At 45.7% G+C, this 27926-nt stretch overlaps 2 protein-coding genes across 2 annotated transcripts in view; both read right to left on the minus strand.

The window, feature by feature from the left end:
- Nucleotides 1-19480, minus strand: part of OC90 (otoconin 90) — a 35547-nt gene extending 16067 nt beyond the window's left edge. Inside the window, exons 1-6 of the mRNA XM_032247573.1 lie at nt 19446-19480; nt 15137-15229; nt 10749-10814; nt 9278-9334; nt 5801-5975; nt 88-200 (exon numbers count right to left, since the gene is read on the minus strand). Coding sequence (XP_032103464.1) covers nt 88-200; nt 5801-5975; nt 9278-9334; nt 10749-10814; nt 15137-15182 — 457 coding nt within the window. The 5' untranslated portion in view covers nt 15183-15229; nt 19446-19480. The remainder of the gene's footprint in view (nt 1-87; nt 201-5800; nt 5976-9277; nt 9335-10748; nt 10815-15136; nt 15230-19445) is intronic.
- Nucleotides 19481-21562: 2082 nt separating this feature from the next.
- Nucleotides 21563-27926, minus strand: part of HHLA1 (HERV-H LTR-associating 1) — a 39315-nt gene continuing 32951 nt past the window's right edge. Inside the window, exons 15-16 of the mRNA XM_032247580.1 lie at nt 25654-25736; nt 21563-24077 (exon numbers count right to left, since the gene is read on the minus strand). Of these exons, the coding sequence (XP_032103471.1) occupies nt 24034-24077; nt 25654-25736 (127 nt within the window). The 3' untranslated portion in view covers nt 21563-24033. The remainder of the gene's footprint in view (nt 24078-25653; nt 25737-27926) is intronic.

A 27926-nucleotide genomic window follows, 5' to 3' on the forward strand; every position in this document is an offset into this window, starting at 1 on the left:
GGCCTCAATGCCCTCAGCCTGGTCCAGGTTGGGGCTCTGTACTGTCATTTCTGGGTTCAGGCCCTCGGGACACCTGGAGATGCTTACCACACGTGATCTTCTTCCCGACACAATCGACGTCTGTGCTAAGCTTGGCAGGGTCTTGGAGACAGTCCATTTCAGCGGCCTCCTCATAGCACCTGCGGTGCTGGAAGCAGCAGCTGCAGGAAGGTGGACAGGAGGCAGGACGAGAGTGTGGGTTACAGGGAGGGCAGGCAGCTCAAGATCTTTCTGTGTCTCTGGACGTTTCCTGACAGCGGTCTGTTTTTATTTATTTATTTATTTGAACATAAACTCAAGATTTTATTGTCTTCATAAAAGAAACAATGGCACTTAGAACAGGATCACTTGGCCCTGTCTCTTCATATCTCCTCCCAGTTCAAAATGCTTGCATCTTTTAACAGCTGATATTCTCTTGGATCTGCAGTTGGGCTCAACGCACTCAGCACATGCATGTATGGGCACACGCACACACACACACACACACACACACACACACACTCACTTTCCTATCTGCCATCTTACAAGCTTCAGATTGCCCCTGCCCAGGCTATGGCCGTTTGCTGGTTGCAAACTGGTCCTGGATCTCAGCCTAAGGACTTAGTAGGAAGGTGGCCCAGCAGAAGGTAAAATGAGGCATGTCCTGGTCCTCATCTAGACACTAAATCCTTGGCCTCTCCTTGGGTCACTGCTCACCATTACTGACCACATCCATTTGTGCAGCCAACCAGTGTCCTAAATATCAGCTGCCAGTCTACATGAATTTTCCTCCTGCCTGGCCTTGTGAAGTAGCTGACTTCCTGTCCCATCCCTGTTTGCTGGTGGTGGGAGGTGCACCTCTATCACTTGCTTGAACTGACCAGTGAAGGAGAGACCAATGCCCTTTTAGAGGCCAACAACTTTAAATAAAGTGACCCTTAAGCCGTCAGGATCAAGGTTATAGACCTAAGCAACTACGCTGGAAACAGAAAGGAGAAGTGGATCATCAGCAAGACAGGCCTTTACACCATTCCGCATGTGAACCCCTGTCTGCCTGCAATGCACAAGGGAGCTTAATGGAACAGGTGGCGTCTGCATTTAAAAGTAATCTACATCTTCTTGTGTCCAGGAGAGGTGTCTGAAATGGCCATTTATGGCCAACAGAGAGAGGATAAAGATCAACCCACATGTTCTTGAGGTGACGAAACTGATCAAATATTAAGTCATGAGCTGGACCCAATCTCTTAGAAGTCAGGCAAGAATTTTGCATAGAACAGCTTGGATTATCTCAGACAACATTATTAAAAAGAATACAAAGGGCAGCACTGTGGTGTGAATGAGCAACCTTTCCCACAACTGCGTAGAATAGAACTTTGGGGCCCAGAGGGGGTGAGTGACTTCTACAAAGTCACACAGCAAATTAGTGGCAGAGTCCCAAATCAAGGGCCTGATTTGGCAGAGTATCTACTATGTGTCAGGCCTCTAGCAAGGTGTGGACATGGACACAGCATATGGTTGGGGAAAATATTCAGCTGTTTACATACAGAAGGAAGTCAGAGCTAGGCAAAGGTGAGAACCAGTGAAGTCTACATTCTTTGCCAAGCATTGGTTGTAAATGGAGAACTGTACTGGCTTGAGGAGAGTGCTGGAGGCTCCCCAGTGTTGTTGTATTCATGGGGAATTCAACAATATCTCAGACCGGCCAAGGAAGGAGGGCCGTGGCCGGAATATGACCCTGGGCTAGGGAGGAAGCCTCTCCCTCCAGTGCTGTAAAGGGAAGAGTTGTGAATATCCACTGCCCTTACCTTACCCAGGCAGCACCCTGAGAGGACCTGAATCCTGGCGCTATCAACTGCCAGTGACTTGTCTTGAGCAAGTTACTTATCTCTTTTCAAAAGAACATTATGAGATATTCATTCCCATTTACCAATGAGGAAGCTGAGTCTTGGCAGATGTTCCCTGATAAAAGTTCGGACTTTTGAGCTTAGCTCCATGGACTGTTTTAACCACTTCACATTTAATGCTCATAACAATGCTATGAGTGAAGTGGTGTTATCCTTATTTGATAGATGAGGAGGCAGAAGCCCAGAGAGGTCAAGCAACTTGCTCAAGGCCTGCACAGCTTCTTAAAGACAGAGCTGGAGTTTGCAGTCTGGCAGTGGTGCTCAGGAGCCTAGCTTTTAAACACTGCCTTTCCAAAGGCAGCATGTAAGATGGGCTAGAAGACAGCGCTACTGATCTCCATAGTCTGTGCTCCATCTGCTGCTTCAACTTGCCTCCCAGCAAGCCTTAAAGAGGCTTCGTTTTTGCTTGAGTGTGAACGGTCATGCCCCTGGAATGGTACTCTCCTGCCTGGAGATTGGTGCAGGAAACAGACATGGGAGGCTGAGGATGGGGAGGCTGGGGGTCTGAGGTTTATGGGCAGAGCATCTTCCCAGGGATGACAGGCAAGGCCTTGGAGGAAATGGGGACTGAGCCTGCTGTGAATGAAAAGCCTCAGGTCTGGGGTCCAAACAGGATCTCAATATTAGGCCTGGGGGAGAAGTTAGGCAGGGCTTTGTTCTGGTAGGTGAGGCAGGAGTCCAGGAAACTGTAAGGGGAACTGCAGGGTAAAGTGGGACCTGAAATGGGCTGGCAAGGGAGCTCCTGAAATCGGAAAGTTTAATTTCCCCTTCTTCAACAGGAATAACAATAATTCTGATGATTGCTTTTGTTATAGCAGGTGAGTTGAGTGCATTTGCTGAGTGTAACTATGTGGTGGCCTCTGTTTTAAGTGGTTTAAAGCATCAACTCAGTTAGCTCCCACATGGATCCCATGCAGCAGCTGCATCTATTACTATGTGCATTTACATAGGTGGATACAGACACAGAGGCTCTATATCTTGCCCAAGGTCAAATTTGGCCAAAGAGCAAGCTGCACCAAGTGTGGGAGGTCATGTGGCTCTGGCAGTGCACACAGGAGGTCAGTGGGGACCGACAGAAAGAAGAAAAAATATGCAGGCAGCTGATGACCTTGGGTAAGCTACTAAATATCTCACACTGTCCAACTCAGAAGGATTTTCTAGATTTAGGAAAACATCTGTGTAGACTCTGCCGTGCAGTGGGCACTCAATAACTGGCAGCAGTTACTTTGGAATCTGTTGTGCAAGTTCAGGGTGGAAATAACCTGTCTTCCAGGAGTTTGGAAATCCCCGCCTCCATCAACCGAACTGTGTAAAGTAACTGAAACTGAGTGCAACCCACCATTCACTAATTTGGGGACAGCGGTACTTCAATCATTTCTTTTAGGTTGGAAACAGTAATGAATAACTGCTTCATTTCTAGTTTACAAGGTGTTCTAATAATTAAAGAAAGGACCTGAAAGGAAAAGATGTTTCCAGAAAGAGCCCTGACCCCACATGCCATAAAGAATCAGCCTCTCCCTTTCTGAATGTCAACGAGCTAATAATTCCTACAATGGGAAACTGTCCTTTTGGTCCAAGGCAATTCGCATGCTCTCTTGCAGGTCTGAAGGTGGGAGAGATTTGTTGTTTAATTCAAAAGACAGTATTCTTTGTCAACCAAGGATATATCACTTTTTAATTAATTTGCTTGTTTTTAATTTCAGAAGAGCAATTAGAAGTTCACCACCTAGTCAATTAGTTAATTTGTTGCGTTGCTGCTAAGTGCAACGTGCTATAGTCAGTGCTGGGAGTACAAAGCGGTAACACAGTACGGACCCTCCGCAGAGGACGCTGAGCAGATCAGGGAGACAGACCCTGGGCAAGCAGCTTCCCCTGCGTGGTAGGTGCAAGAAAGAGATGCACAGATGTTTAGGGAGCACAGAGATTGTACTGTTGCTGAGGGGTCAAGAAATACAGAGGCTGTCCTAGAGGAGAAATGTCAGGGCAGATATGAGATACCTGATATACTGCAAAGAGGATCCCTTCCCTACCTTCTGTGAGCCTGTGCAGATGAAAGCACGTACTCCACTGGGCTGGATTTGGGCACAGGTGATTCCCATGGGGTGGGGCATGGTTCACGGAGGAGAGGTGAGACCTGGGTTCACATTCCCACTTCCGTACTACTACTCCTGCGGCTGCTACTGTTACTATGGCTACAGCTGCTATTATTATTACTGCTAGCTTACTATTAGGCTGGCGCAAATGTAATTGTGGTTTTGCCACTGAAAGTAATTGTGTAACTGCATAATATTGAAAGTAATTGCATAATTGCACAAACCACAATTACATTTGCACAAACTTAATAGTAAAATAGCACTACTAGAATAATACCGGTAAAATACTACTGCCACTGTTGCTATTCTTACTGCAACTACTACTGTGATTATTAATACTCCTATAGCTACACTGCTTCTCTAGTATGACTGTTGTTCCTATGACTACCACTACCACTGTTACAGCCCTAAAACTACTATTACTACTGCTGCTACTGCTCCTGTTACTTCTGCTACCAATCACTAGTACTCCTGAATAAGTACCAGGCCAGATAGGGTCCCAAGTACTTTAATTTGAATTTGCTCATTTAATCCTAGATAATAATCCTATGACATAGATATCATGGCTACCATTTTATAGATGAAGAAACTGGATCACAGAGAAGTTGAACACCTTGCCTACAATCACAAAGTAAACAAGGAACATAGGATTGGGACCACTGGGTCATGGGTCATGGGTCTTGAGTCTTAACACTTTAACAGATAGTGACAAATATCCCTAATGGCCGAGTGACACAGTTGATCCTCCTGTCACCAGGTCCCGCTTGCCATGTCCTTGCTAACACTTAATGCTTCCAGGTTTTGAATTGTCATTCTGATCGTTTAAGGTTGATGTCTTATTTTAATTTGCATTTTCCTTGTGCACAGGAAGGGAGTATATCTTTACTGGTCACTCACAATTCCCTAGAGTCCCCACCATGCATTTACCTCTTTTTTTTTTTGAGGTGGAGTCTCGCACTGTTGCCTGGGCTGGAGTGCAGTGGGGTGATCTCTGCTCACTGCAACCTCCATCTCCCAGGTTCAAGTGATTCTCCTGCCTCAGTCTCCTGAGTAGCTGGGATCACAGGCACATGCCACCACACCCAGATAAATTTTTTGCATTTTTAGTACAGACAGGGTTTCACTATGTTGGCCAGGCTGGTCTGAAACTCCTGACCTCATCATCCACCCACCTCGGCCTCCGAAAGTGCTGGGATTACAGGCATGAGCCACCACACCCAGCTGCATTTACCTCTTTAGGCAAGGATGGTGTTCTGTTTGTCTGAAGCACAGTGTTCATATGTTATTGATATTTGACTCATGTTTGTGAAATTGAATAGAAACCTTCATAGTAGTTTTATCCCTGCTGGCTAGGCCTGCTCTGAATAAGAAGTAATTCTCAAATTGTATTATGCAGCGAGTCATCTGGAGAACTTGTTTAAAACTCAGACTTCCAGGTTCCACCTAAAGATATTTTGAGTCAACAGCTCAGGGGTCCCAGGAATCTGCATTTTAACAAACATCCTGGTGGACTGGTGGACGCAAACTTGAGAAACCCTAAAACGAAGTTTTGCTCATCAGACGCGGCATAGGATCTTAATAACTTTCTAGAGTGAGATCTGATCACGGGTGATGTTGCCATGTAAAGATGAAGCGAACAGTCACCCAACTAGTAGGCAGTGGAATTAAACCCTCTCCTGAGTCCCAAGTCCAGGGGCTTTTCTGTATTTGTGCTCTTGTCAAGGTATCAGCCAGGCCTCCCAAGAGCTCATCTTTGGGTCTTGCTTACTTGCAGAGCTCACGTACCTGTCGGATTCGTCCACAGGCCACCCTTCCATCTCAAACCTGCAGGCGCAACCATAGTCGTCAAAGTCTCGGGGGCAGAGACCAGCCACACACTTCATACCATGCACGAACTGGAGCAGCACCGGGAAATTGGTGAAGACAGCCTGCAGCCAGGTGAAGTGGGAGCCCAGGCAATCTGTGGGGTGGGGGACAGGGCCTGATGAGCACTGGGAACCAGGTCTACGAGGGAGTCCCCGTCCCCTGCACTTCCTATACCTCAGGCTGGTGGTGCTTTATCAACCTAGTAAGCACCTACCGTGTACTAAGACTCTTTTAGACTAAGCCTTTATCCCTGCCAGTTTCCTATTTAACAGTCATTTATCCCTTCTTCCTTACTAACAAAACTGCAACGTTATTAAGGAAGATAAGCCTTTTCCCTAAATTCCTGACGGTATTTCACAATCATTCTCAGCTGGTCATGGTAATCCCATGTTTCCAACTGAATGGTCTATGCATGCGACCCAGGTTTGGCCAAAAAACCTTAAGGGAAAATCTGTAAGTGTCTTCTGGAAACTATTTCTTTTCTGATAAAGAATGAAGTCATGTAGGAAGATCCCTTTAATCCACACCTTTTTTTTCTTCCTTGAATGTGGATGAGGATGTGTCAGCTGGAGCTGCAACCACCACAGTATAATGAGGAGGCCCCAGGTCTAAAGCTGGAAAACCGAGATGCTCGGGACAGCGGAGAAGCAAGGTAGAAGGAGCCTGCTGGGTCCTGGATTCCTGTGCTGAGCTGCCGCATGCGTCCTGGTGCCTTCACACCACTGGAGATAGTTAAATGTCTTTATTTATTCTTGTTGTTGCTATTTCTTTTTAAAAACTCAACTTTTATTATAGATTAAAGGGCACAAATGCAGGTTTGTCACATGGGTAAACTGTTTGACACCACGGCTCAGCGTTGCCGCAATCCCCTCACCGAGGCAGCAAGCACAGTACCCAGCAGCGGGCGTTTCAGCCTCTCACTGCCTCCCTCCCTCCCTGTCTAGCGGCCCCCAGCATCTATTGTTTCCGTCTTTACGTTCGTGTGTACTTAATGCTTAGCTCCCACTTATAAGTGAGAATATGTGGTATTTGTATTTCTGTTCTTGCATTAGGTCACTTAGGATAATGACCCTTCAACTCCTTCCCCGCAAAATGCAAATCCAAACCACAATGAGACACCACCTCACACCAGTCAAAATGGTGATTATTAAAAAATCAAAAAACAACAGATGCTGGCGAGGCTGCGGAGAAAAGAGATTGCTTCTACACTGGTTGGTGGGAATGCAAATGAGTTCAGCTACTGTGGAAAGCAATTCAGAGATTTCTCAAATAACCTAAAATAGAACTATTATTTGACCCAGGAATTCCACCACTGGGTACATACCTAAAGCAAAATAATTCATTCTGTCAAAAAGACACTTGCATCCGTATGTTTATTGCAGCACCATTCGTGATTGCAAAGACACAGAATCAACCTAGCTTCTCAACAACAGTGGATTGGATAAAGAAAACGTGGTACAAATGTTTGCATTACAGGTATTGATCGACTTACGACCTATGCAACTTAACCATTCGACTTTACGACCACAATTGCTAGCCACGACTGCTCCGCATCTGGTAGCACAAACGTTGCCCAGCTGGGCATACGACAGTGCGGACCAGCTTCTGGCAGCACTACCATCTCCACGTGCACCATTTCAACTGTACATATAGCCTACTCAACTTACGACCAAATCGTATTATGACCGGTCTGCGGTCCCGTCCGTGGTCATAAGTCGAGCACTAGCTGTATTTGAGTCACTATTACTTTCCTGAAGGGATCCAAACGATATGGTGCTGACACTATACAACTAGAAGCCAGTATGGGAAGAAATGTGGTACAGACATTCACAACTTTTGAGCACCCGTTAGGTGCCAGAAGCTGCACTAGGTGCTTTCACTAGCGCAGTAAATAGTTCAGCCTGACGAAGTGTGCAGTGCCTTGGAAAGCATTTGCTTTGTGTGTCGTCCCACAGGCCTCCTGCTAACTCTGCAAGGCAGATGTTTCCTGTCATCACCAATTCACAGTAAATAAACTTGCTTTACATTTCACAGTAAAGAAGCTGACAGCTGAAGACATGTCCAAAGCATCATCCAGGGATAATGACTTGCCCTAAAGTATACAGCAAACGAAATTGGCAAGAAAACCATATCAAGTGTTTCCGACTCTAAATTTCCCATTCTCCCTCCCCATCCCACATCTTTCTAACTAAAAGATCCTCAGGTGCTGCGTGAGTGACCCCTCACTACTGAGTTAACATGCACGGGGTCACAGGACAGGGCTGAAGGGGAACAGGAGTAATTTGTGAGGACCAGTTCCACCTCCTACTCCACCCCATTCAAACCTCCTTTCCCATGTTTTGTACCCACAAGGCCTAATCAGGAAAATAAAGACAGAATTCTCTGCTGATTGAAAAAGCAACTCTAAGCTGTATGCATGTGGGTATTTATGCAAATACGCCTTGTCATTCAGAAACTTACAGGGCACCTGCACTTGGTTATACAAACAGTTTAAGCGCAGACTTATGCGTAGCATGGCCCAACCCAAAAGCAATTCTGAGTGTCTTTGTTCAGGTCAATCATATCACAGTCTTATTTTTTTGGTACTTTTAGTAGTTGATGATAGGAGCCATAATAGTGTCCTGATAGTCACATAACAGATTTTCAATTGATAAATGGGATATGTGACACACTTTGACATTCTTTTTCTTTTTTTCTTTTTTTTTTTTTTCTTTTGTGATGAAGTCTTGCTCTGTTGCCAGGGAGTGCAGTGGCGCGATCTCAGCTCACTACAATCTCCGCCTCCCAGGTTAAAGTGAGTCTCCCCAGTAGCTGGGACTACAGGTGTGCACCACCATGTCCAGCTAATTTTTGTGTTTTAAGTAGAGACAGGGTTTCACCATGTTGTCCAGGCTGGTCTGGAACTCCTGACCTTGTGATCCACCCACCTTGGCCTCCTAAAGTGCTGGGCTTACAGGCGTGAGCCACTGCACCTGGCCGACATTGTTAAACTTTATATTTACTAGTCGGGGGAGAAAAATAAAACTTCTTTGGTGTACAGGACTAAGCTCTAGACTCAAAGGAGAACTCCTCCCTTCTAGCTGTGTGATCTTCGGCAAGTCACTCAATTCCCTTAGGCTCAGCTTCCTTTTCTGTAAAATGGGAATACCATTCCCCTCCTGGCGAGTTTTGAGTCAGGACTAATGAAGTAAGGAATAGGAAGGTACATGGTAGCTCGGTGGCTTACCCTGCAATAAAGGGCACCACCCTCGTCGGAACTTGGGTCACCTTGTTGAGAGCCAGCTGTGGAGGCCATGGGAGCTCCGAGGGTTGAGACCAAGGCCCTAGCAATTTCCTCAGATTTCCCACACATGCCCTGACCTTCCGTAGATAAAAGCAATTTTAGACTTAACTTACCAAAAATTTCAGCCACACTTTCCACATTTTTAAACATCCCACTGAAGAACGTGATATCTAAGGGTAAGAAAGAAAACAAATGAGAGTCTTGGTTTTCCTTCTTTTTCCCCTCCCTGTCTACCTTCTAGGTAACGAGCACAGAAAACCTTCCTTCACTTCCTAAAGACAAATTTGACCTTGGGCTAAGCCAGCTTTCCACTAACACAGGTTACCATGGAAACTTGATAGAGATGAAATGTGAATTGCATTACTGGGCAGCATTGTGCAATGGTACCAATGACCCCTGGGTGGTAAGGTGTATCTGGACTGGCAGGAATTATGACTGAACTATAAATACCTGGTAGGGAATCATCATCTTGGGTCTCGTTTAATGTGATGACTCTTATAAATGGTCATCCTACTGGTTGTCCTAGAAATTATACCCATGAAGCCATTGCTAGAGATACCGACTCCTATGGAGAACGAAGCTTCTAAGCTGGGGCTGGTCATAAATTGCACCATGTCAGTCCCATTTCCTTGTACCTGAGCTGTTATCTGGGATCTCCAGGACTGCTGTAGGTAAAGAGTACGTCAAACCTTTCTTCATTCTCTAAAGACAAATTTGACCTTGGGCTAAGCTAGCTTTCTACTATAGATTGCAATCTACTAGCTAGTAGCTTGCTGTGAGGGCCACTCTTGCTGCAGAGGAATGGCTGCTGTGGCCTGCTGGCATGCTGTGCCCCTTAGCCTTGATCCTTCAAAAAGCACATGTGGCCTGTGAGTCTTAATGTCTGATTAAAGAACGTCTCCTGGTGGGCATTGCACTTCCTCTAGAAGTTATGCCATTTGAAGAGAGGCCACTTGTCATTTGCATCTGAATGGGACTGATTACTTTACATGTTATGGGCTTACTCATGAATAATTTGGTTGACCCAACTCTCCCCTCTGAAAGGTTGGAAATAAACCCTTGATTCAGGGCTGACATCACCAGTAAATTCATTATGCTTTATGGTCTTCAGCCATGCCCATACGGGGAGCCAGCTGAGAACTGCTTATAAATTATCGCTGAGAAAACTTTCGCTTCCCTGGGAAACAAATATGGATCCTCCTTTTTTACAACCAGGGCAAACAATACATCATTTATCCCTCATGGTCTTGCCTTCTTGGAAGCTCAGATCTCAATTTGAAGCTAAGATACAATTAATACATAACCTTCAGGTCAGCCCGTTTCCTGCCTTCTCCTGGTTTCCTTTTTCAACTGACCTTTGTCAGAAATTTTTAGATTTTGTCTCAGTTGAGAGACAAAGGGTGGGTCAGACACCAGGAGAGATTGTTGGGGAGGTGCTTTTGAATCCCACTTCTGTCACTTTACTTATAAATGCCACGGCTGTGAGTAGCTCTAGGGCGTATTCAGAAGGGGTTATTTTCTCTACCAATAATAGCCTAGACAATTTTCTACTCAGCCCCTAAGAAAAGTTCCAAGAGTCCTTACTGATATTGTTTGGGAGTCCTGGAAGCAGCTCCCGTGGAAGGTGTGGGGTGTCCAGAGGCTGGCCTCCTATAGATAAGGAAGAGGAAGTAAGGTAAGCACAAACACTGATACCATTCACTTGCTGGACCAAGGCCGGAAGGTGACAGCCAAGAAAACTACAGGAATTCACATACATTGAATTCCATGCATATTTCCCAGAACCTGCTATGCGCCAGATTTGGAGGTAGTTCCTGGAGGAAATAGGCGATGGCTGCAGTAGCCCCGGTGCCTAATATTGGTCAGCCTTAACAGAGGCATTCTGGTTGGGGCTGGAGAGGTTTGGGGACTTATCTCAAAGCAGTCTTTGTGTATGAAGCATCCTGTTTTATTTAGATTGCAGGTTTTTTTTGGACTTTCTTGACATAAAGCACTTGTGGAAAGAGGTAAATACATGAAAAATACCCCAACCCCCAAGGAGTTTATACAATAATAGGGGATAAGGGTTTTCCCCAGACTATCAGCATCAAAATCACCTGGGATGCAGACTCCGTAAACATTCTGATCCCTATGTTCTCAAGTTTGATTCAGCCAGTCTGGACGGGGACTCAGAAAGAAGCATTTTTAGCAAGCTCCGTAACTAGCTTTGAAGCAGATGGTCTCAAAACCTCACCTGGAGAAATGCTGTTTAGTGGTATGATAACGATGGTGTCCTAGCAGTACCCAAATGCATTAGTACCAGTACCGCCTTCAGCCAGTGCTTCAGTATGGTGGGGTGTGGAGATGCAACCTGGGCAAATGGGACAAGCATGTGGGAGCTGGAATCCCAGCTTAGACAAAGATTTGCTACCTAAAAGCTCAGAGAACTTACAGACTTGTCCCTGCTCATATTTTTCTTTCCCCAACAATATAAAGCTTATAAGTAGTTGGAAATGGTCAAAAGAGTTTTGTCTTTCTTCGTCACACGGAGAGTCATGGCGTCAGCACTGTCAGTTTGACGCTGTGTGGAAGTCCCGTCAATCTGAAAGTCACAAAGGGCCATCCTTCACAGAAGCATGTTAGGTTATATCCTCTCAGGACGATGTCCCCAGATGATGTCTGCGTCGGCCTTTCTTAGGTTAGAGCAGGTTTCTCAGCTTCACGATTGACATTTTGGGTTGCGAAATTTTCTGTTGCTGGGGATTGACAGAGGACTACAGACCCACATCTTTGCAGGGATGGGTAGACGATGTAAACGAGTACCAGTCCAATGCTGGGAAGCAATAGGGAATGGTGGAGACTGTGGAGAACCAGAGAGACCCAAGCCACAGCAAGACAGGCAGTTGTGACTCAGCACCGAGACTTTAGAAACAAGTCTCATCATTTGAATTTTTCTAAAATTGTTTTTGAAATCTGAATTTTTTTGGTGAAAATCTTCCAATTTTAAACTCTTTGCTCAAATTTAAAATAAAATATTTTGCGGACTAAGCAAAACAGGCTGATTTGGGGTTGAAGGTGAAATGAAGGTGCTTTGCCTTGGGTGTTTGTGGGGCTGCTTGGGAGGGTCCATGCTCCATCTCGGGGCAGGGCTGGGCACTGTCCCCGCATTTCACAGGTTCCAGTGCCAGCCACGTATTCTCTCTGCCAGGCTCTTGAAATGGTTTCCATGAACAAGGAATTCCCTCCTGCCTGAGAACTACAAGCTTTGAAGGGATTGTGGCCTGTAAAATGCAGAATTTCAGGACAGGAGGAAACTCGTGACTTCAGTTCCATTTGAGCCCTTGTCACAAAGCCCAGGTAATTGCTCTGACACATTTTTCACTGGGCATAAATGCCTTGGAAATTAATCAGCATAATAACCAACAGCTAAGAATACCTGCGGCCCACTTCAGCAGCAATGGTAAAATCTTGTCTGCTCCTTGGCAATCACTGCACTGTATTCCTTTGTGCAACTGACAATTAAGCTCGTCTTCTGGAGGGCGGGGATAATCTTATTACATATAGATGTTAATAAGGTGTGCTTTCTCCCACACACTCACACTTACTCTCAGGATGTAGACGCCCACACATTTTTAACAGCAACGAAAATAGTCACCCTAGATGAGAAACTCTTCATCCCAGAGGACTAAATTAGTTCACTCACAAAGTCCAACAGCGCAGTTTAGGGAGAGTGACACATGATCAGAAGCAATGTAAGGACAAAACTCATCCAAATGGCGCTGATTCTGATTCAGTTAACTTGCTGTCACACGCTGGAAGGTGACGGGCATGTGTCCTGCAGGCATCACGTCTGATCCTCTCCCGAGTGCTGCTGGGCACGTTCTGTCGTTACCATTTTATAGACAATGAAACCGAGACTCCTGGATGAGGCTGTAAAGCTTTTTCCCACGCAGCAGCACGTAGGCTTTCCTTGACCTGGCCCCTCTGCGTCTGCTGAATCATCTCCTACCTTGGATTTCATGCTCCGGAAATGCTGAAAAGCTTAGGTTTTCTGGCCAGCAAACTATTTCTCGCCATCCTGCCTTTGCTTGTGCTGCTACGTGGGGCCTGGGATACCCTCCCCGTGTTGGGTCCCCTTGCGTTACTGACTCTCACTGATATTTTATGGTTCGACTCAAAGTTCAAGAAGCCCTGCTTGACCCCCAACCTGGGCTGGGTCAGGGACGCTGCCCCGTGCTAGTATAACGTTGTGGACAACCTTCTCTCATTGCACCTGTCACCCCATGTTGCAATGATCTGTTTATGCAATTGTTTCCTCCACTAAACGAGGGACTTGAAAGTAAGCACTGTGATGTAGGTAATATATTGATGTATGTATATACTTACATTATACATATATAAGAGAAAACACAAGTTCGATTGATATCTGTTTAATGAAGGACTGAGCATGCAATAGTTGAACCACGCCATCCAATGGTCAGTGAGTGATGGCCTGCTAGAATCAGAGAATCGTTGTCTACTAAGCTTGAAGTAAACTCAGAACATATCTTTAGATGGTGGAAAGATAATGTCCATTAGTGCTTTAGAATGGGATGTCATGGTATTATGTATTCTACCAAGATCAGCCAGGACTGCAGGAAGCACACCTTTTCCCCCAGGTCTCTTCTCAGGGGATCTGGCAGGAAACAAACACGCAGAGGACCAGGGGGAAGTGGGAGCCAACAGATGGTGGTGTGATGTGGGGGCTGCAGCACGAGCTTCAGTGCAGAGCTCCCAGACAAAGGGAGCACGTTAGGTGGGAGGGCCAAGCGATCTCCCTCTCCTAACACAAATGTGACCACCCTCCCACTGGCTGATTCCCACCCTTGAAGTGACGAGGCAGCTCCGAGTGATAGTAGAGGAAGCACAGCAGTCACCCTGGCTGTGTTGGAAGCTGCTCCCAGTCCTGCTGCAGGGATAGAAACACCCCTGGAGACACCTCGCCATGCACAGAGACCCTCTCCATGGTCAACTCGCACAAAGCGTTGTCTGGTATCTGACTCAGATTGCCACTGGAGCAACCATGGGAAGGGACCTTGCAAAGTTCCAACTACAGGAAGCATAACTGACCAAGGGCCTATGGCTATGCTTGGAAGTCCAAGGCAGGGTTTGCACGGAGGCCTTGTGCCCCTCATGACTGCTCCCAGCCAATGTCCCAGGGCAGGCAGGTATACGACAGTGGACAAGGCTCCTGGGGCACACAGGACTCCTCTGATGGCCACCTCCTGGATGACCTGGCCAACTTACACTCAACTGTAGTCCAGGGCATGTTCACTTCCCCTCTACCCACTCTTTCACATGCAGAACTTTCTGAAGGGCTCTGCCTTTCATGGCTGCCACTCCGTGTTTTCTCTCACAGGATTTCCTCTATTGAAATCTGCACACTTGATCTGGTTTGGGCATCTATTTCTCAGAAGACCCAGATTCAGACATCACTCCCCCATCTTTGAGTCAGAAGCCTCAATAACAGACCTTCCCTGCTACAGTGTCTTGGCCCAGAATTGGTGAATTTGTTGGGCAAGCAGCCTTATCCCAGGGGTGGTCACACACTTACTCCTGAAAAAATTGAGGCTGCAGGTAGAGCATGTTCAATTCATACATAAGTGGATACGATTGCACGTAAACTTTCTATGAGTACAATTTTTTGAAACGTAGGCATTAACATTTGAGAATAACATCCCTGGGGATGCACCAAAAATATTTGTAAAATTGTATAATTATAGAGGATGTAATTATCGTTTTTATCATCCCAAGGTAGTTAGAAACTAATAAAAGAGGGAAGGGATAAAGCAAGAAGACAAGAATATGTTTAATCATCTCGATTTTATAGAAAAGTAAGAGCATTTAAAAGACACGTAGAAGAGAGGGTGGGGGTTGGCATATTGCAGAGACAGTGTTCCTATCAAGTAATTACATGCTGAGCTGGAACTATGGTGTAAAATATCATTACTCACCAGCACAGAGGACCATCAGCATACTCGTGAGCAGAAACACAATCATGGCAGGAGAGCAAAGGATGGAGCTTAGGCAGCAACTGGAACAGACTCCTGGGAAAGAAGCCAGCAGAACAGGATGGATGTGTTTTCAGAATTCCCACAAAAAAACCCATGGAGCTTTGTCCCTTCTTGGTCCCACAGGCATGTGGTAAAGGAGAAAGCCCTGAACATGTTGAGCTCCCAGCTTTGCCACTAACTGACAGTGTGCCACTGAGAAGATTATGTTACCTCCTCGAGACTCAGTTTACCCGTCTGTAAAACGGAAACATAACCATGAGCTCCCTGAAGACACAGCTGTGGTCTTCTTATTTACTGATTGATTCCATTGTCATTTATTCCAGGCCTGCCCTGTGTCAGGCATCAAGGATCGAGGATGCAGGAGTGCAAAACACACTCCTTACCTGTGAGGGGCTCATAGACTAATGCGAAATGGAGGCAAGGTAACAAGTACTGTGTTTGAGTTTTGTTAATTGAATTTTAAACAGCCTATACATATACCATATACCAGCATTCCCAATAAACCTTCGGCATGTGGGCTGTGAACCTTTCCACCGTCACTTGACATATAAATAAATCTGGCAACCGAATGGTGGCGCTGAAGGCTAGCAAACAACGTTTTCCTGCAGCATCTCCCTCTTCCTTCCTTTCCTTGGCTTTTTAGCGTTTTGAATACTTCGTTGCAGTCCTAAAAGTTCAATAAATATGCCTCAGAGGATATTCTGGGGGGCAAAGGGGCAAAGTGGACCAAGTCTAGCAACCCTTCTGCTTTTCAGCTGTAGCTGCCCTCTGCTCAGATCAGCAAATACTTGATTTCAATAAGCATTTATGAGACTCCAGCCAGTCAGTTATGTATTTAACGGAGGGTTGGGGGAAGGGAAAAGACCAGTGGGATTTTAAAATAATTTTTGCCCCATTAGAATATAACTCCATAAATAATGTAAATACAGTTGGTTGATTTGTGCTTATTCTGCTTTTAGAACATGAGTTGTGCATATTCGTCCTTTTAGAACATACATGAAAGTATGAATGATAACACATTTTGATCCATGCTACCCTAGTGGCACACACAGGGCTGCTGGATAGGGTTGTACATGTCGTGCACTGCACAAAAGTATTTGGCCGGGGGAGGTCAACTAGATGCTGAAATGCTGCCAGTGCTTGACCCTGAAGCTTGTCCTCTGCAGTGTTGCAACAACCCGAAGGAAGGAGCTCTTCTAAAATTTGTTCTCCCAGAGACCAAGCCTGCCCCATATTTCTGGTGGTCCTGCATATATACCCAGGGCCATCGTGGGTCACTCTGCATGTGAGCAAGGCTTGGTATTAGGGAAAGTGTCCCAGAGGAAAAGACATTGTAGGTTGTAGAATCACTATTCTGTGAACTTATCCCAAAGTTGAACACAAGCTCTGGTGGCTGCAAAATAAATGTTTGTTGAATGAACTTTTTTAAAAGAGGGCAGAGTGTGACTTCTTTGAGATTCTCAGCTCAAAAATTTTTTAGTAATTTGGTCACTGTCTCATTGGCACAACGCTCTGCTTAGAGCGTTTTTTGGCCACACACATTCCTAAAGCTGGTTGGTTTTCAAGGTTAGACTGTCTCTCTGACTGTTTGGTGGAAATTCAGTTCTGAATGATTCCTTCTCAGGCCATGAAACAAGACTGAAAATTAAGGAGGAGACATAAGAGGTCTCCAAATGTAAAGTGGTATGCCCTGGAAATTTCTGGTTAGCAGTAGAAGGCACTTCAGAGGAGCCCAGAGGCCTCATTGAAATAACACCCACACGAAGGAGGCCAATGCAAACTTGGACAAAGTAGTCATTTTCTGCCACTTAGTATGTCAGGTATTTTATTGTTAAGATCACACCATGACAGGTTGCCAGCATGTCTGAACTTGGAGGGGCATTGAATCTTCTGATCCAAGCTCTAACTACGCAGATGACATCATTGAGGCTCAGAGCCTGGCAAATCATCGCAAGAATGTCCCACTTCCCAGGCCTCTTGGCTCCCAGTCCAGTGTCATTATCATAATGACAGACTCACCTGTGAGGTTACTGTGAAGACTGAAATGAGTTCATCTTTGTGAGGCGCTTACAACACTACCTGACATTGAGAAGTTGCACAAAAGCACTGTGTATTACAGGAGTGTCATCTGGCTCTGAGTTAAGGCTCAGTCAGCAGTAGCTGGTGCAATGAAGGCCTTTGTGCTGTTCCCTCATTTTCTGTAAGAATGGAAGCCCCTGTCTGGTGAATGAAGAAGAGTGAGCAGTTTTGCACAGTGCATCTTTGTTTTTCTTTTGTGACACATGTTTCAGGGATACATTCCCCTGGGTCATTCTGCAGCTCAGATAAGATGGCCAGAGGGTCATGTTCCACTTTTACTTCCTTGAATATGTTGCTTGAATGCAAATGAGCCAAAGTGACTTTATTAGGAACATAACTTTTGACTCTGCTCTGATGTATTTTTGAAATAAGTTATAAGGAGGTATAATTGGGGGGCTCCTAGGTAATAGGCAGAGTTTCAGTAGGGGAAGATCAAAAGTTCTGGAGGTGGACAGTGGCGTGATTGCACATCAGTGTGAATGCAGTTAATGCCCCTCCACTGTGCACTTAAAAGTGGCTAACATGGTCGATACTATGTTATGTATATTTTACCACAACTTTTTTAAAAGTAATAAACTTCATGGCCTTATTCCTTTAAACACAAAATTTCATGGATTGGCTCATTCTTTGGGTCAGGTGTTCCACTGAGCGTGCCCCACCTGCTGTCTTGTGACAACCCTCTAAGACACTGGCCATCAAGACACCTCACTTCGTAGACCAGGAACCGGGGCTCAGAGAGGGCGAGTCACTTGCCAGGGTGGCCCTTTCCCAGAAGGGGGTGCTCTAGCAATGACCATACCCAGGTGGGCCAGTCTGACTTGTCCTGGCTCCATGCAAGGTCCTTTGAGACAAACTAAGCAGCCCAGTGATGATCACTGCATAACAGTTATCAGTAGTACTTGCCTAGGAGGACCCTTAGGGTGGCCAGCTTCTTGCTGGGGTGTGGTGAAACACAGCAGGTGACAGCTCCTCCCCGGCTGAGCGCCAAGAAAGGGAAATCAGAGCCAGCCAGAAGGTGCCAGTCAGAAGCACGTGGTCATCCCTGGGCAACAGTGAGGATGACATGAATCCGGGGTACATGCACATTAGGGTATTTGGGTGGGATAGCTCAGGGCTGCTGCTGAAATAATCGAGTATCCTCCTGATGGCCAAGCCAGGTGCCCTTGGCTGTGTCTACCTGGAGGAAAGACCTTCTCCTAATTTGCCCAAGGAAGCCTCTGGGGCTGTGTTGGCCTCATGGGTCAGTGCTGCCCTGTGGGCCTGAGAAGGCTCTCTGAGCCTCGCCTTGGTCTGCATGCCAGTTTTGGCCTTCTAGCTCCCTAAGCCGTCTCCCAATGGCTGGTCTCATGGCAGCACAGCCAGTGCCTGAGCCAAAGGCCTCGCTGGTCAGACAGACCTGGGCTGGGGTCGAGGAGTTCAGGCTCTGCCTTTTGCTTGTCAAGTACTCTGAGCCAGGTACTGAAGGTGCCTGGATCTCATTTTCCTGGGCAGCGAAATGCCTAAATGGTGTTTTCTCATCAGGGAATCATGAGAGTTCAATGTGGTAAGTCTTACAAAGGGAGAACACCAGGCCTAGCATGTGCTAAGTGCTCAGGGAGGATGGCCCCTAATAAGTGCTGGTAGTGTTTCCACACCAGGCGCCCTGGGCAGGGTCACTGGCCCACACAGGCTTGTAGGATCCTCACTAATGTGAAGTGGTGGATTTTCCCCCCAGGTAAATTCACCAGGTGCTGTCTCTCTGGCATTGCATACTTTCATGGACAGGCTGAGTGACCTGGGTTTCTAGCTATATCCTGGAGCAACATCCAGGTCTCAGACAACCCTAAGAGCATCCATCGCCTCCCACCTTATCCTCCATTCATTTATCTCTTCATTTCCCCTCCATTCTTCTCTCTCTTCCTCTCCCTTTCCCTCTCTCCCTCCCTCCCACCTTCCCTCTCTCCTTCCCTTCTTTTCTTCCTTCATCTATCTCTCCCTCTTTTCTTCCCTACCTTCCTTCTCCCACTCATTTCCCTCTCATTTCCTCAATACCTCCCTCTCCCCCTCCTTCCTTTTCTCCCCCCCCCCCTTCTCTTCTCCCACTCATTTCCATCCCTCTCTTGCTCTCTATCTCCCTCCCTCCCTCCCCTGCTCTCTGTCTCCCCAACCATGAGGAAGAACAAGTGCCTACCGTGAGGGATCCACCGGAGTGCACTGGATGAACGGTGCTAGGCTGTGAACAGGTGCAGACTGAGTCCTTTATACCCCAAGGAAAGACCCTTAGCCATGTGATGCGTCTCCCCACTCCTCACATCAAAAAGGCAGCCTTTCATGAATGCTGGCAGGTGGGCTGCCTGTTCCAAGCATCATAATACTATAGCTTGGAACAGGTGAAGGCTCCATATTAAGAGGCCCCATCTTGAGCCTCAGAGGAGACCCAGGCTCTAATTAAAGAACAATGGGTCCCCTGTTCTACCCCACCTCACCTCAAAGGATAAGACGTCCATGGATTATGTCTCAGGGTCATCATGGGAACTCTCGGGGGATGAAAGACTGATGAACGTCACGTGGGCTCTCCTGCAGGATAAAGGGCTGGCTTTGTCTTGTCTAGTTAATTCTTTTGCAAGAGGATCTCTAGGGTGATTCTTCTTATACGTTCTTGGCCTCAGACCTGGGAATTTGATGCCTCTTTCTTTTAGGGCTTTTCTGCCCAAGCTGTGGGGTAGGGTGAGGTGGAGCTTCATAATCACACACCCTAGGTTTCCCCTTCCATTCCCCTGCCAGCCCAGTTATGAAGTACCACTGTGGCCTTTTGCTAGGCACTGCTCAGCCTTAGCTTCCACATCTGTTAAATGGGCTTAATTCTACTAGGATTGTGAGGATGAGGAAAGCCATGTACAGTGTGTGGTATGGGGGCTCATTAAATCCCAGTTCTTTTTGTCGCTTCTTCATGTCCCCTTGTGAACTATTTTCTTTCCTGATTTTAACAAGAAGAACTGGCATTTATTGAGTGTGTGTAATGTACCACAAATATTTTATAGAATTTTGCCCTCATCATCCCTGCAGCAGCTCTACCATTGCTGCTTTCATAATCCTAGGAGCAATAATGAATTAGCTCTATTTGACAGATGAGAAAAAAAAAAAGGTATCGTTGAGGTTGAGGCATTTGTAGACGCTCACGTGTGATGGCAGCTTTCTGGGATGCAGGTTAGCCTGACTGTGAACCCTCTGAGTTGCTCACTCTATGGCCGCCTCCTGCAGAAGCAGGACTCCTCAGACGATTAAATCAAGGCACACTTGAGCCTCTATGGAAAAACTCATTGAAAAGCTTCTTCAAATAATAGTTACTCTCGTGCACTGAGGCCTGTGTTTGTAGCTCATTAACTATTGTTCAGCATCTCATGTGATTTGAGGAATGAAGATGCATGGTCTGTAATCCTTTCTCATTAGCACAGAAGACTCACCATCTCTAAATTGACTAAGCACAGGGGCATCTGTGGCTCAGTGTATCAAAATCCACCTTTTCAGCATCTCAAGAGCATAGCTGAGATTGTTATTATGCCTGAGCAACACTAAGGCATAACAATCTGCATAGGTATTTTGTTTGAGACATAACATGGGGGTTTGAGAAGGATCATTTTCTCCCCATAACTTACAATGGAGTAACTTAATCTTAGTACTGTTGGCATTTGGTCCAAATTATTCTTTTCTTTGTAGTAGTTGTTCCAAGCATTGCAACATCCCAGGTCTCTACTCAACAGATGCCAGTAGTACGCCCTCCCTTGTGAAAACCAAAAATGTCTGCAGACATTGCCAAGTGTCCCCCGGGGGCCAAATCACCTCTGATTGAAAACCACAGGCCTTCAACATCCCTGGAACCTTCGCCTTTTACCATTCTGTTGGTGGAGCAACGTGAGAGTGAAGCTTTCACAAGAACCCAGACATAAGAGAAAAAGTCTGTTCTAAATGAGAGTTTAAAATTGTAGATTTCATTATGATGGCACCTAAATGTCTCCTTCACACAAACTCACAGCACAAGTGCACCTGTGCAGAAATAGGGAACCACACACACAGAAACACGTAGAGCCGTGCACTGGGGTCAAGAAACAAATGCAATCCTTCTCCTCCCTCTTTCTCCTCCTCCCTCGTTCCCTCTCCTCCTCCCCTTCCCCTCCTTCCTTTCCCTCTCCCTCATCTTCTTCCTCTCCCTCCCTTCTTCTCTCTGTCCCTCTCTTTCTTTCTCCTGGCAGCTTAGCTGGTCTTCTGGACATAAACGAAATATACAGAAATGCACCTGCACCTTTACTGCCTGGAAGAATGCCCTTTAATAACTTTATGCATGTAACCGCAATCTCCTTCATCAGTGCAGATACAGTAACTGTCCCATTTCTTTTACCTAATCTATTAACCATTGGTGGCCACATACACACAAATTAGTAGTACTTCCAGATCAGCAGCACCCCCAGAGGCTTCCTCATTGCCCTAGCTATCCCCTAAATCAGGACACATTCAGCTCAGAAGGGGTCAACCCCCCATGAACTCCAGGAGACCAGCTGGACTCCATGCAGTCATCAGCCACTCCTGGGTCCTGTTTTCCTCCTGCCATTGCTGCTGTTTTGGCTGATGGTGAGATTGTAGAAAGCTGGCCCCAGGGAGTCCTCTGAGCCTTTGTCCTTGACGCTTGGTCAGATCCCTGCCTACGCCTCAGAGATATTCCACATTTGAGCTTCTTAAAGGTTATAGTCATCTCAGTCATTATTTCTGAAGTATGGGGTAACTGGGTCCACGTGGGTTTCCCCACAGGTGAAAAGCCCTGGTCTTAGGCCCAAGCCATCCATCCATTCTTCACCTTCCTTGATGATAAGTTACTCTTTGGGGAACCTTGGGGATCCTTCCCTGCCAAAGGCCCTTAATTAATATCTGTGCAAGGACTGAAATAAATTAACCCACACTTAATGAGCTGGCTTGGTTCCTATCCAGGTAGAAGTCCCTTTGCCTCCCAGAAAATTTGCTGTATCCTTTTCATCTCTGCAAAAGGCATGACGACATACATTTATGAGCTTGACATTTGCATAACCTGGAAAGTCTTTAAAGTGTTGTGGAAAGTAAAAAGAAATTTTTCTGCATAAGACTAGAAAGAGGAATGTCTGGCAGCTCGTCTCTCCGATGTCCAGGTTCTACCTCCCCAGGCACCTGTAGTTCACAGGCAGTGCCAGGCACTCAGGGGTCTTCCAATGGGGGAAACTGCTTGACACTTCAATCATGAACCAAAAGTGACTTTCCTCACCCAAGGGCAGCCATAGATCACAAAAGGGTGAAAAAACCTCTCTCTGCCTGGCAGAGCTCTAAGGCAAGAGAGAGGAGAAGGAGCACCAGGCACATCAGGGGGAAGGCTGTCCCTGGTGATGAAGAATAAGGGGTCTGTGCAGGGCTGCTGGAGACAGCACACATGCTCTACATGGAGACCGACATTTACAGAGATACTGGAGCAACCACAAACCTGGACATTGCGAAAAAGGTACCATGAAGGGGGCACCTCAGTATGTGGGGATGCAGTAGAAGCTTGGCTCCACAGGGAGCTCAAACCTCATACCTTCCAAAGAAATGTCTGGCCCTTGACCTACTCCTGGGGAATCTCCGCTAAACCCTTGGAATATCCTGCATGGTGAGTGTCTCTGTGTACTGGGGCCTTTGTGCCATGACAGGTAGTTTTTGTTAACAATGTGACTAATGGTGGGGCCTCAGGTCATGCAGTATCAGCTTGATCTCTAGAGGGACTGGAGACTGAATCACTAAGTTCAGCCATGCAGACCATGAAGGCTGCATACCTACTCCACACCCCAAAAGATCCCCTGGACACTGAGGATTGGATGAGCTTTCCTGGCTGACAATACTATACATGTTAGTAAGCATTGCTGCTGGGAGGATTAGATGCTGGCTGTGCAAGCCCACTGGAAGCTTGTGCCTGGGCTCTCTTAGACTCTCTCTAGAGGTGCCTTTTACCTTTGCTTATCTTCATCTGCAGACTTTTGCTGTAGTAAATGCTAAATGCGCATATAATAATTTTCCTGCCCTCTGAATTCTACTGGTGAATCATTGACCCTGAGGGTGCTCATGGGGACTTCTGAACCCAGTGGGACACACAGAATCAAGACAAGATGTCAATGAAAACAATTCTCTAAACCTCCTCCTAATGATAAAGTTTTCATTATTGCCTACTTACGGGGACTTGGAAGATTATATAGATCCCATAGTATGGCAAATCTGATTGGTTGTACATGTTTTACTTAACTGTATAGAAACAGTATATGTGAATCTCTCTAAAGTATGAATTCCATCTTAAATGCTTTTGTTGTCTTCAAGAGTCTCAAGTTTAAGTCACCTCAGGTCTTGTGCCAGAGTCTCCGTGGTTGAACTGGTTTGTGCAGGCTAGGGTGCCCATGCATCCGCAGTTTTAAATTGACAGGATTGCCTCAAGCATTGCAGGAGTTTCTTGAGCATGAATACTACATTTTCATGACTTTGAAGCAGGCAGGGAGTTCGGCATTACTGTATTAATTGTGAGGCCTCTAAAAGGAAAACTTCTACCTTCAATGTTTTACACAGATTCACGGGAGAGGGAAAGAAAATGCTACTTCCAAGAATAATCACTTTCAATTAATTGATGATCTATCTGGAGCCTGGGTGAATTCTTCAAGTGTAGCCCAGCTGGGAGAAGAGCCAGGATGACGGCATAGCCCCTGAAGTCATTGTTTTGCCCTAGTGTTATTTTTCAGGTCTCATACAGACTTGCAGATATTCTCAAGGCATTTTTGCTTTAAGGCTGGAAAAAAAAAAAAAAGAAGGAACTCAAGGTACTGAGACATAAACACTACAGAGACACAAATGAAACCCTGAGGGCACCAGCAAGGGTCTAGGCTCTTCCGGAAAGCAAGTGTGGGGCAGTGCACTGGACAGGGGTCACTACAGTGACCTCAGATGGTGGAAAGGACTCATGCAAGACTCTATTGCTGTTAGCAGCAAAGTCTAGTGAGGAGCAGCTCCTATCTCTCCACTCTTTGCCCACTGCTCTTTTCCAATACCCAGCTGTATCTAATGCATCTCCACAGTTTGCATGAGGCTAATTTAAACTCATTAATAAGCTGCTCAGTAAATGTAATACGTTGTGTGCATAGAGATTTTAATGCAGCAAGGACAAAAGAACTATTGAATTACGTGTTTGCAAGTTTCCTATTTCCTCTGTCCGCACCAGATAAAGGGATTTCTACCTCTGATTTCTGACCCCCTCCCACTCCTACTCCTAATGCCTATCTTTTTTTTGTTGTTTAATGCAGGACAAAGGTGATGGTAGAAAGCGAATACAGGAAACGTGGGATGGTGGACTTGCATAAGAAATAAGGACCTTGTGTTTGGGAAAGAATAAAATAAAAGAGACAGAAGGAATGCAAATTAAGCAGAAGAGGTAAACGGAAACACAGAGAAGAGCCAGAGAGTCTGATTTTAGGAGAGCTACTGAGTGATAAGTTGAAAAACGAAATATAAAGAGAGCCTTTAAGATGGTGGCTTGTGAGAAGTGAGAAATAATGGAGGGCAGAAAGAATAAGAAGAGTTTCTAAGAAGTGTGACATGGATCCCCAGGATCCCAGCTGGTGTTCTTCAGAACCCATATGGAAAGATTGGGCTGTTGTACCATTTTGTTTGTTCAAACGTAAAACATTGCCAAGACTGAGCCCTGTGAGCACACAGCTTATATTTGGGTTATAGTAAGAAGGGATTTTCTACACAATTTAATGTAGTTCCATGATATTTAGAAAACAAGAATCCCTTGAGGTAGTTCAGGTAGATGGCATGATGAGATGGCCAGACTGTTAGTTTTGGGACTTTGTTGTAGAGGTGAGAGAAATAAAACAAAGCTGAGACCTGGAATACCTGGGAGTAAATGAAGCTTTGAAGCTACCAGGACAAGGAGAGAGGTACCATATCGAGACATAAATTCTAGTGCTTCATGCTGCTTTCTTTTGCGTGAATTATTTGTATACATTTTTCCTTTGGTCAAGAATTTCAGCATTGGTATGTGTGTATTACTTTATTTTATTTTTATTTGTCTTTTTAGCTGACATGGGAGTTCTGTGGCTAAGAGATTTTTCTGAGTTCACACAGAGAGCAACAACGCTTGGTCAGGCTGACTCCTGCTGTGTTTTTCCCTAGACCTTATTGCAAACATCAAGTGTGAGCCTTAAAGAAAATAAGAAAAATCCTCAATGGTGTTTGTCCCAAATTAATGAGTACTGGATGAGCTACAGCATTCCCAGGACCTCTGGAAATCACTCAGAGTTACACAACCCTTTGGTATAATGCGTTTGCTGCAAAGTTACAAGATGGTCAAGCTGTGTACTTACTGTGTGAGTGGGACACCCTTTTCACCCTCTGACAGATGTATGTTGCATTCTTCAGAAACCAGGAATAGTATTCAAGACAGTATCTAAAGATTTAAATCACAGTGGGGAGCAATAACTATCCTGTGACGGCTATTAGAAGACAGCCAGGCTTTTAAAAGTAAACACAAAAACATGAACTATATGGCCAATTATTCACAGCGAGGAACCCTCTGTCCATCTTTAAAGGGTGTCAGAGGAGAGACAGGAAAGAAGGCTAGGTAGGAAGAAGTTCAGACTTTGGGGCCAGCAAGACTTATTTTTGGCCCTTGCCCCACTACGTGCTAGGATGCATGACTTCAAGCTGATAACTGAATTCTCTGGACCTGAGTTTTCTCATATATAAATGAAAGGCAATAATAGAACCTATATTCGCAGGTTGTTGAGGATAATGAGTAGATAACATGTAATAGATAACAAGATGTAAGGATGTCTTACATGGGGATAAGATAACATATGTAAAGTTTCTGAACAGTACCCAGCACACAAGATGTGCTCAACAAATGGTGAAATTTGTTTGTTTACTAATTTATTTTAGTGGGAGATGAAGAGAGAGAAAGTGGAGCGCTGCTGTCATTGTCAATGCAGCAAACACTTTGCAAAGTAACATTCTGTTCTTGGTCAGGGGCAGCAGGAGCTGCATCAAAGGGCTGTGGTGAAAAGATCACTCATCCTATTAATAGGAAAAAGAGTTTTTAGCGCAGGCTGTGTCACTAGCTCATTGTATGGCTCTGGGAATTCACTTCTCTTTCAATCCCTCATCTGATATATGAGGAGGAAGGGCTAAACATTCTCTAATTTCTTTTCCACCTCTATCATTCTGTGATTCTAGCATACCCTAGAGAGTTTTGCAACTAATTGCTCAAGTCAAGCTTGTGGTAGAGATTTTCCAAGGGCTATCACCCCCAATTTATAGGAAAGTGCAAAGCCGAGGAAACTGAGGCACAGAGATTAAATAACTCGCCCAAGGATACATTGCTTTCTGGCGGTAGTGCTGGATTTTAACCCAGGTAACCCACTTTATGCCATTCTGGTAGGCAATAAGATCAATATCTGAGTCAGGACCCTGCCGGGAAAACAGAACCTGGTGATTCTACAGAGGGACTTTAATACTGTGAATCAGTCATAAAGGGCTGAAAGAGCCAACAGGGGAAGGTGAGGAAACTCCGTATTAGCAGCTACAGGGACTTGCTGGGCCTGAAGGGACAGACTAAGAAGTACTGTGGCCAGAGCATAGAAGGCAATGGCCTCTAGTAGCAGCTGGAACCACAGAGCAGAGGCTGTCATGAGGATTCCTTGCAGAAGCTGGAACCACAGAGGAGACAGAGCCACTCCTGGAAATATTACAGACAGAAAGAGAGGAGGAGCAATTCCCTAACTTCTCCCCTCTACTGCCCTCCAATCTCCTCTCAGTATCTTCTATGGGATGAACTCACAGGAATCTGGCTGACAAGGTTCTGGGAAAGTCAGTTTGTACAATTCAGCCCCTTTCATTAAAGAGCCAAGTAGAGAAGGGGCAGGAAATGGACACAAGAGTGAAAAAGCAAGCGGCAAACACACCCAGGCTGCTTTCTGTGAGCCTGCAAACCTGTACTATCAAGGAGACCTTTCACAAGTTCCAGAGACAGGACGTCAAGGTTGGCCACCTCAACAGCGGACATGGACACTAGATACGTAGTTAGCACACACAGTGCGCCAGCGATGGGATTCACACTTGGCTGCCAGAGTGGACAAGACAGCAATCACAACAGTGTCTTCATCAGCAACCACAGAGTGCGGCGTTCCAGGTACCATGCAGGAACAATTAGATATATCATTTCATTTCATTTCATTTTGTTCTCACACCACTGTCAGTGTAAGTAAGAATGCTGTTACCCTCTTATATGAATGGTGCTCCTGGAGTTGTGCAACATGTGGCCTAGACTGTAGGCAGGATTGTACCCATTTTGTAGATGAACAAACTGAGGTTCAGAGATTAAATGGCTAGCCCAAGACCACATAGCTAGTAAAAGTGGCAGAGACTAAATTTAAACCCGGGCCTGCCTGGCTTCAAGCCCTGCCCTCTCTATAGCAAACTAAGCTACTTACTAGCTTTTGGGGTCTTGGTTCTATGGCCTAATCCGATTCCTTCTTAGCCAGTGTAACAATCTTCAAGTCATGCTTTCTAGTAACAGCAACAAAACTTCTTAGAAAGCTTCTGTGATAGAGGACATCAAGCAACCCTGGAGCATCATCTG

Source organism: Sapajus apella, unplaced genomic scaffold, assembly GCF_009761245.1.
Source record: "Sapajus apella isolate SASKATOON/1434 unplaced genomic scaffold, GSC_monkey_1.0 scaffold3, whole genome shotgun sequence".
Lineage (NCBI taxonomy): Eukaryota > Metazoa > Chordata > Mammalia > Primates > Cebidae > Sapajus > Sapajus apella.